The 10,282-nt window shown below is 44.1% G+C and overlaps 1 protein-coding gene across 4 annotated transcripts in view; it reads right to left on the reverse strand.

Annotated features, from left to right (window-relative positions):
- The window catches only part of ZC2HC1A (zinc finger C2HC-type containing 1A), a 67,316-nt gene extending 57,648 nt beyond the window's left edge, over positions 1-9,668 (reverse strand). For all 4 annotated transcript variants that reach the window (XR_004357874.1, XM_032692441.1, XM_032692426.1 and 1 more), the window contains exon 1: positions 9,536-9,668. Coding sequence is in view for 3 of the 4 variants with exons in the window: in XM_032692441.1 (XP_032548332.1) it covers positions 9,536-9,551 (16 nt within the window). In the remaining variant the exon portion in view is untranslated. The remainder of the gene's footprint in view (positions 1-9,535) is intronic.
- Positions 9,669-10,282: the final 614 nt, after the last annotated feature.

Genomic DNA, 10,282 nt, shown 5'->3' on the forward strand with positions numbered 1-10,282 from the left:
CAAACCAAAACCACAAAATCTTAACACTTTTCTCTAGGAGTCCATGGGCCTTCTCTTAGAAGGGTTAGCAATGTCATCAACAAGAAATCTGAGAATTTAAAAATAAAACACGGGAATAGAATTTAAAAATAAAACATGAGAATTTTGAAAGTTGCAAAAGAGTTGATTTTGGCTTTGTTTTGTTTGTTTTTTAAAAAAGCATTCGTGCATGATATCTCTGAAGAAAAGTTAAAAGAAATGGTTGTTAAATTGGGATGTACTGGGGGGGAGGAGATTAAAAAAAACAAGGCATACTAAAATCAAGAAACAGAAGAAGGATGTGCTTGACAAATTGGTCTGAGAATAGAAATTGGTAGTAAGATAGTGTAATGGCAATTTTCTTCATTCTTTAAGCCTAGCAACAATGCAGGATTTTTTTAAAATCACTTTGGTTATACATCCACGGAACACCCAAAATCCAGTTTTCTTTTTACCAATTTTAATACCACTAATCACCGGCAGTTTAGATGCTTCTATTAACTTGTTAATTTGGAAAAGGACTGACATAATTATTACTGTTCATCTAATCTAAACATATCTAGGGAAAAGATGAATACATTCAACATTGTTATGTGAATACTACAGAAGCAGTATTTCAGTGGAAGTGATGCCAGAACTATGACATAATGCTGTACATCCTGTTCTCCTACTGTTTGCCTGAGACCAGGTCTCAAAACTGAGTTCAACATAGTAAGAAGCTGGTATCTGAACTAAACAACTAGATTGGAAGTTTTATTAGCAATAATCTCATCACTTGTGTTTCTAAACTGTCTGTCAGAGCTCCTCCTCCAGCTACTTCCAGTTTTTTTCTACCTACATGTAAGTTATTGCACACATTCCTCTGAATATGGTCACAGTTTAGTTGCCTATACTTTCTGATCTTGAAGTACATACTGTACATATTGAAATACATAGCTGTACCATCAGTCTCCAGATGTACCACAGTGCTTTCAGTATACAGATGAGCTCAGACTTCCTTGAAACCTGGATTTCCAGGGAACAACTTTTTTTCTTTATCTCTTCTCATGTTCAAATACCAGAACTGATTTATGGCAGAAGGTGCAAGCTGCCAGTTCTCAGATTTACCTTGGTGCAATGCTTGGATGTTGAGGTGTTGGAGCAGGTGCAGAGAAGGGCAATGAGGCTGGTGAAGGGACTTGAGCACAAGTCCTATGAGGAGAGGTTGAGGGAGCTGGGGTTGTTTAGCCTTGAGAAGAGAAGGCTCAGGGGAGACCTCATAGCTACAACTACCTGAAAGGAGGTTGTAGCCAGGTGATTGTTGGTCTCTTCTCCCAGGCAACCAGCAGTAGGACAAGAGGGCATGGTCTTAAGCTGTGCCTCGGGAGGTTTAGGTTGGATATCAGAAAGAAATTCTTTACAGAGAGGGTAATCAGGCATTGGAATGGGCTGCCCAGGGAAGTGGTGGATTCTCCGTCCCTGGCGGTTTTTAAGATGAGGCTGGACGTGGCACTTAGTGCCATGGTCTAGCAACTGTGGTGGTAGTGGATCAAGGGTTGGACTTGATGATCTCAGAGGTCCTTCCCAACTCGTCTGATTCTATGATTCTATGATCCATCAATACATACACGTTTGATCCGACACAGTCATGACTTAACATTAGTTCTTGCTGTCATGTTTACAGAAAAAGCAATTGTGGAAACAGATTCCACACCTAGAGAGAGCAGAAGTCTTTGGTATTCCAGTTTTCTCTTTTGGAGAGCTTTATATAGTCAAGAATGTGTGTGCACTTCGGTATAAAGTGCAGAATGCTTCAAACAAACAAGACTTAGTAACAGTATTTTGCCTTTTTGTAAAATCCATCTGACTGCCTTAAAAACCTTTTATTTTTTCTGCCACAGTGACAGTACTAAACCTCTTGGGCCAGACAACTGTGACAATCAGAACCATAAAGCCTCATCAAATTCAAACTTGCAGAAACACTCCAGTACAATTCCCTGTCTTGAGACTACCTATTTGAAACCAGCATGTAATCTACAAGTGTTCAAAGTTATCACTTAAAGAGTATTTGCCAAATACTTCTGCAAAACTGTATTTATTGCTTTTAGCATAACTCCCCTCTCATCTTCAAAAGCAAGGTATTTTCTACTTAAGAGTTCTAGATATTTAAGGTGTGATTAAAAAAGCAGCACATTCCCCACATTAGTTAGAATCAGTATTAACAAGCCACAGCATCTAGCTCTCTGGGGACTGTCAGTCTCTAAAATATGTCCACTAATCAGTAATGACTGGGTTATATTTTTTAATCAACACATTAACTATAGCCTGAAAAGGCTAATGACAAGAGTCACCCAAAAATAATACCAATGCAGTGATGTAGGTAGGGAACACTTCTTTGAACTGCCAAATACAATTTAGAGCATTCATTTTTAAAAAGTAGTTTTAAAGATGTTATAGTCTATAACTCCGATGAGGGAATTTTTCTTGTCCCTGCCCCCACTGTAGGAAAGATGGAGTTTGAATGGAAAGGGGGGAGGGAGTCAATCAGCTTTACAAAAGATCTAGCGGCAAAGCCAGATTCCTAGCTAATGGCCCATCAAAGGCTGGAGGGGGGGGGGGGAAGTTTGAGATTTTTTTTTTACTACTGGCCCGGTTCACGGGGGAGGGGGGGGGGGGGGGGGGGGGGGAAGCAGTTTTGCTGGGTTCTCTCTCTGGGACAGAGATGGGGGGGTTTTGTGCAGGCATTTTTGGAGAAAAGGCCTGGAAGCCAGTCTTTCTGGCTTTTCATCCTGCTGAGGCCTGACAACTGGCCTTGGTCGTCTTGCACGCTGCCTCGTGACCCCAGCCGGGACCTACTGGGTTTTCATTGGAGAGTTGCGTGCTCACTGGGAGAAAAAGAGAAGCCTTGAGACACCGTCATCTGAGGACAACAGTGAGTTCCGGGGGGGCGGGGTGTGGACTGTTTTCCTTTCCCCTTTCTTCCACTGGGGGAAGGGTCCTCATTTTCTTTTTGGCTTCTCCCACGACCCGAGACCACCCCCCAGACCCTCCTTCCTGCGCGGTGAGTGCCACAGCCCAACAGCGCCCCCTGCCGACCGTGATTAGAACTGCGCTAAAGACAGAGAAGTATTCAGACTTTTGTTTGAAGGGGACTTTTGGGTACAGGACTATTGTCTAGTTTTTTTTGTGTTCTGTTACTGTTCTTGCCAACATACATATATCTTTTAATAAAGGGTTGTTTCTTCTGTTTTTCCACACTTCCTCGATTAAAGCCCCTTAATTTTGAATTTACAATTGCTGAGAGAGAGGATTTTGGTTTGTCTCATAACTCATCCTCTTTAGCAAACATTCCAGTCTCTTCAAACTGACACAGAAGAGAATTAAATAAAATAATGGAAATATGAATGTAAAAAAGTAAGAAAAAAGTATACCAATGAAGGTGTAAGTTTTTCAAGTTTTCATTATTTTCCAAAAAGAATTCTGAAATGCAAATGAAAGCCAGACAAATACACCATACTGCTTAACAACAAGGCCGTATTTGCCATACTTTGGTAAAGTCTGCTTGGTAACTGAGAACATGCCTGATTTACCCCACCAAGCACAGCCCTTCTCACCTCGGCTATTCAGCAGTTTGCAGGAAGTGTCAGAGAAAGGATGAGGAAATCATAGTAAGCTCTGTCTCACAGTGTTCATATACTTTGAAACTTTTATGCAATTAGGTTATTCACAACTGTGTAACAAATAGCAAATCAAACTACTTTTATCTATCTACTCCTACTTTTGGAGGAAAGGCTCATGAATTCTCCTCTACTTCAGTACTGACAATCTTGTATAAACCTGTCACGTCTCCTTCCAAAATACAACTAAAAAAGCAGCGTAACTTCCTTTCCTTTGAGTTGAAAAGATTTTCATAGTACCTCTGCATGTTACTATATCAGTTCTTCTGCCTGACAATGCAAATGCATTGTATTTGTCAAAATTACTGTTATTGCATTGAACATGAGGCTGATAGTGAGTTTGTTATTACTTCCTTGAAAATAACATATCAAGGAGAGACCCACTGCCTCAAAGTGACAACCTGGAGGAGGATTCTACAAAGAAGATTTTCTTAGTGACTGAGAAATGAATTGCATGAAGTCAAGAATGGCTGTAACAGCAGCACACACACAACTCACATCATGCAGTACTGTCTGTCCTTTCCTTCCTTCCTCATATGAAGCGTAACTTTTAGTGTGAAAACATGCCAGCTGCAAAGTAACCAGCTCTCCTGGACTTCTCTCTATGGCCATATTTCATGGGACTCTTCCAAGCAGATCCCTAATGTCAAAGCCTGCTCTCCTGAACTCCAGGGTTGAGATCCTGCTATTTACCCATTTCCCTCCAGGATCCTGAATTTGATCATCCCATGGTCACTGGAGGAAAGGCTGCCCCGACCTTCACATCTCACATGTCTGTATGCATGAAGTCCAGCAGGAGTGGACTTCCCTGTCAGCTCCTTTATCACCTGGGTCAAGAATTTGTCATCAACGCACACCAGAAGCCTTCTAGACTGCTTTTGCCTTCCTGAGTTGTCCCTCCAGCAGGTATCAGGTGGTGAAGTCTCTCAGGAGGACCAGGGCCTGTGAATATGAGGCTCCTTTCAATTATCTGAGGGAGACCTCATCTTCTTTCTGATCAGGTGGTTTGTAGCAGACACCCAAAACAGCTTTTCCCACATTGGTCTGCCTGCTAACCCTGATTCATATGCTCCTAGGTGACTCCACAGCAAAGCTCCATGCATTCTCACTGCTCTCCCACATAAAGGACAACTTCCCCCTTTGCTGTCCAGCTGGTTCTTCCTGAAGAGCCTGTACTCATGCACCACAGCACTGCAACCCTATGAGCTGTCCTATCACTTATGCATGATCCCAACAAGATCCTAGCCCCAAAACTGAGTGCAGACCTCAAATTCCTCCCATTTGTTCCCATACCATGAGTGTTAATGTGTGGGCATTCTAGAGTGGCACTGAGTCATGACAATCATTCAGAAAAAATCTGTGAGACCTTCTCCCATAATGCACATGGAACAAATCCAAAGGCATGTAAGCAGCACTATTTGATCAATTTGAATTCCAGATACATCATCTGGTCTTCTATTAACAAGCTCAAGATCAACTAGAGGCAGTCGAAAGCATGTGACCTGCTCCAGACAAGTGCTTTATAAACTCCTGGAACCAGGTTTCACCCAAATGCAGCAACTGCTTTTGAAGATAACCACATCACTTCTGTGTGCAGGTAAAACATATTTATCTTTCCACTATATTCACCCAACTGAATTCAATTAATAGGTCACTCTGGTTTCTGCAATTTAAGTTAAAACTGCAAGAATTCTAAAAAACTACAGAAAAGGGCATAAAACCTCTTAGTTCTAAGATGCTGAAGAAACCAATCTGAAACATTCAAATTCCTGTTTACACATATTACTTCCTCCTCTTTAAGGGTGAAACATATTCTGGTAGTGCTCTTCCCCGACTGTATCAGACTACACTCAGCTTTCAGAATTGTTCCTTAGGTAAAATATTTAATTTCAGTTTTTCCCCAAGATGTAAACATTAATCAAAAAATAGAAACGTAATTGCTTTTAAAAAAGTAAACACATTGACCACAGTTATACCCTGTTAAATGTGAAAATCAGATCACTTAACAGAGCTTCAAGTATGCTTAGTGAAACACAGCTGTTCAATGCAAAAGTCACATTTATCATTTTGTTTTAATGGCTACCAGAGACAAACAACTTCTTAAAAAAATATACATTAATATTAGTTTTTCACTTCAATCCTTAATAGTCTGCTTCTTGCTGATTTAAGAATAGTGTACAATAAAATTAATTCTTCTGTTGAACAGATTGAAAAAAAAAAAAAGCTGAAGTTTGAAGTCAATGGAGCTAAAGAAAATGGCTGCCAAAATAAGAAAGCTGCTACAGGCATCCAGTGAGGCAAGACAAGGATGAACTCTAAAGGGAAAAGAAGACACAAATTAATATTATTTTGTGTTTTAAAACCCAATAATTTTGGAAAAAAAATAAGACTGGGCAATAGCTTGTTCAGAAATTCTGTCAAAGCAAGCATAAGCACTTGCTCTCAAGAGTCACATTACTAACGTAAAAGCCCAAAGGAGAATGCTTGTGCTGCTCAGACATTATCCGTGCCAGGAAGGGTCCAGGACCAATTCCAGTGCAGACCCCAGCTCCCAGCAGGAGATGCCATACAGAGAGCCTTGAGCCTTATTCTTACCAGACCTCGGGGACACACCCCGACTGCTCAGAGTCTACATGCTTAATCACAGGAGTCCCTGCTCAGCATCTGCAAGGGAAGGCATTTGAGAGTGCAGGCTATTTCCTGAGCAAGCAGCCACCCATCCCCTTCCAACCACAACCAGCCTTCCCCGGCTGCCAGAGCACAGGCTGAAGGAGAACGCTGGGGCTGGGTAAGTGCTGCCATTACCCACCACAGAGCTGGACTTTTGCCCTCTGACACAGCTGCCCCTTACTCCTTAGGCTGGGATGGGCTGTGAACAAGTGTGGGAAGCGGCATTCAGTTGGCTCAAGCAGCTGTTGTCGGCATCCTCCCAGAAAAAACAACAGACTGGAGAGAAGCCGATCAAACACCACCATCGGTCTGCTCTGGCTTAAATGAAGTCAGGAATTCAGTGCTTGGATCCCTTCCTCCATCTCCCTCAAGCGAAACAGAGCAACAGACATGCCAATGTGACAGCTTTTTTTCTTGCCATCCAACACTGAAAGCAACAAGAACATTCATTTTAATCCATCAAAAATGGCCCTGAGATTCAGCACATGGTGAACTACTCACAGACTTTAAACCTCACCTTAGAGATCACTATATTTTCAGACAGAGCCAGTCTATTGCTCTAAGTATTTTCACCAGTAAATTAAATGAAAATTGAAAAACAGCCAAACAGCACACAGGCTGCAAAGTAGCAAATGCTGAGCTAGTAACTTTAGACTTAACATCAGATTTGTCACCCATAATGACAAGCATATACTGATTCCTTTTACAAAACTTTGATACTGAAAGTCAAATCTGTAGCTTTAAATTTGTAATATAACAATACTGATAAAAATAACATAATAGAGGAACTGCCTTAAAGAAGCAACAAAAGTAAATTTTAGAAGAAACTTTTATGTTACATAGAAACTTATTTTGCCATTTCACTGAACGTTTAAACTTGAACATAGTGAAAATATGCAACTGTAACCCTGGAAATATTATTTACCTTTTTAAATGTCACTAACGCAGCTCCACATGCCAGCTACTACACATCAACTCTCCACCTTTTGGAAAGAATCATTATAAACTGGGTAGAGTTCTTTCTTATTAACAGCATGCTTATATAAACCAAAATAAAACAGATCTTGCATCTGTAATGCTGAGCTTCAGCAAAGCACCAGCTTCTGAAGATGGAAAGTCCAGGACAAGCATCCTGAGCCTGAGGGGGTCTTCCACAGTCATAAAAAACACGTCAAGAGAGTGCTGCCAGCAGATGAAGTCCTGTCCTTCACCATAACCACATCCCTCCTACACACAACTGGCAAGGACCTCCTGCACAAGTCAGCTCTGGGAAATGATTTTCCTGAGCACTAATATATTGATGCAGGAGGCTGGGCCAGATTTCAGAAGCTTCCCATGCTTCTTTGTCAGATGGGTATGACTGTGCAACCACACATCCAAACACAAATTTAATCTAAAATGGCAACCAGTAATGTTCTTCTGAGTTGCCAATGGAGCAATGACTGGACAAAAGCATAACACCCAATGAAATAATTTATTGTTATTGGTTTTGCCTACATTTTCCCTTCTTAGGGCGACCTTTCTACAAAAACTTAATCCGAGCCTAAGCTAATATGCATCAAGAGAGACAGTCTAAACTGTCGGTAAGTTGAAAAGCTGTAAAAAAATAGCAAACCCACTTGCTTCAAATATTTTGAAACAGGAAAGGGAGTATTTTATTTCATTGAAAAAAATTTTGTTAAAAAAATGCTTTGACAAGCTCTTGCTTTTGAAAGTACTTTCACAAAAAGGTTCAGTATAAAGGTGAGATTTCACCTATGATTTAGCAGTTCTTCCTCCCACCGCTCACAGTGCCTTCTGATATACAAACAACATGTAAACCATTTCCAGCAAAGTCAGAAACTGGACAAATTCTACTGTAAAAAAAAATCATAAGTTTTTTTCAGGCTTTTGTTGTTATCTGTAGATCTACTTTCCTTCTACCCTGTGTTATGAAGGTGCTAGAGCTTATGCAACACAGCTAGCACAGCAGGCCTTGGTAAATTAGCTCAAAGCTATATCAATTGATGGATGGGCTGCACATGATGTACAGTCTCAAATGCAGTCAAACACACAGCTTACTCAAAATTAAAGCAAGTTTTCCCCTTTTGTACAGATAACATATGACTGTCATGAGAGTCGGAGCACCTGATAAGGCATTATTTATGAACGCTGGACACCAACCTTCAGATTTCAAAGGCATTAGCAAAGAATGTTGAGTAAATCAAATAAAAGAAAAAATCTTGGGATTTTAATGCCAATTTTTGTCCATATTTATAATCTTGATGAAGTCACTAAGCACAAGAAAAGAGTCTGACTACCGTAAAATCTACTAAAGACACAGATCTACTAAGATCACAAGTATTCCATGAAAATTAGTTCAGTTCTCCAACCGTGCTAGAGGGGATAAAGAACAAAGGCTAGTTTGTGCTTACACCTGTTTAAGCACTCAGTTACCTCTAGAGAAGTAGAGCATGGAAGACTTAATGACTGTTTTGTGACAGTTTCTCAGAGCAGGTCTCTCTTTTTTCTTAAATAGTATGGTAAAAGCTGCTTGCAAAACACAGTAATGACAGGCCTACTAAAATGCTCAGATTGCAAGCTGTAACTTCATGAATTCCAAGCTGATATCTATGGACAGATATTTCAGAAAGCAAGGATATTTCCATTAATTCAAGCAGCACAGGACAAAGTTGCAAACACCCTGTCAGCAAACACATACCTAGTTTTCTTCACCGCACTCAACACTCGCCTAGCATGATAAGCGGATCCCAACACCCACCTCAGCCATCTGTTCGCAAAAAGAACGGCTGCTGGCGAAGATGCGCGCAGGATGTACCGTACCCCGCCTAAGGGGCACCCGCCGAGCGGCTCCGAGCGCGGCCGCCGCAGGGAGGGGCCGGCGGGGCTCGGTGCGGAGCCGAGACAAAGCGGGGAGCCCGGTCCTGCCGCCGTCCCCGCCCCGCGGGCTCCGCGCCGGGACCGAGCCCCTCGCCTTCGTCCGCCGCCCCCTCCCGCGGCACTGCCCCGCCTCAGCCCCGCCGCCCCAGCATTGCCGGCGGGGTCTCCGCGAACGGGGAAGGCGGTGCCCGGGCCCGGCTCCCGCCGTCGCCACCAACACCCGATAACGACCCGCCACAGCACAGGGGCGCGGCCCAGCCCGCCTCGCCCCGGGCGCCCGCCGCTGCCCCGGCCCTGCCGCTGCCCCTCACCTTCCAGCCCCTCCATGGCGCGCCCCGACCGCCGGCTCGGGCTCGGGCTCGGGCTGCGGCTCCAGCTCCGCTCCGACCGCCGCTGCTGTGGCAACGCCGCCTCCCGGCCCTGCAACAACCGCCGCTCTCATTGGCCGGGCGGCCCCGCACAGCCACAGCCCCGGGGCGGCCGCTCCCCGCCCCGACCTCCAGCTCTGCCTCTGCTCCCGACCCCACCCCACCGGCGCACGAACCTGCCGTCCTCTCGCAGCCGCCCGGCGAAGGGAATCCCGAGCCCCGCTGCGCCCCGCCGGGCCCAGGTGGTGTCACCCGCCCTCAGGCTGCGCCCTGGTCAGGTGTTCCCAAGGGAGCAGGGCACCGGATCTGGGCATCTCCCTGTAAAACACAGGCTTATCCTGGGCTCTGGTGCGATCTGACGTGTCCTGTAGCCCATATGTCGAAGTTATGCTGCGATGGGGATCTTCTTCCAAGAGCAGCGCTTGTACATGAATCAGGGAATGGTTCGGGTGGAAAGGACCGCTGGAGATCATCCAGTCCAACCTCCCATCAAGGCAGGGTCACCTGGAGCAGGTTACACAGAAAGGTGTCCGGGTGGGTTTTGAATGTCTCCACAGAGGGAGGCTCCACGACGTCCCCGGACACTAAAGTGAAGCATATAAGAGCAATGACCGTGCGGTCGACAAAGCATCTGAGCTTTCTCTGTGTGGACACGGGCGGCAGCTGGGATGGTTCCAGGGACTCTCCACC

The sequence above is a fragment of the Chiroxiphia lanceolata genome, chromosome 1 (assembly GCF_009829145.1).
Source record: "Chiroxiphia lanceolata isolate bChiLan1 chromosome 1, bChiLan1.pri, whole genome shotgun sequence".
NCBI classification, from domain to species: Eukaryota; Metazoa; Chordata; class Aves; order Passeriformes; family Pipridae; genus Chiroxiphia; species Chiroxiphia lanceolata.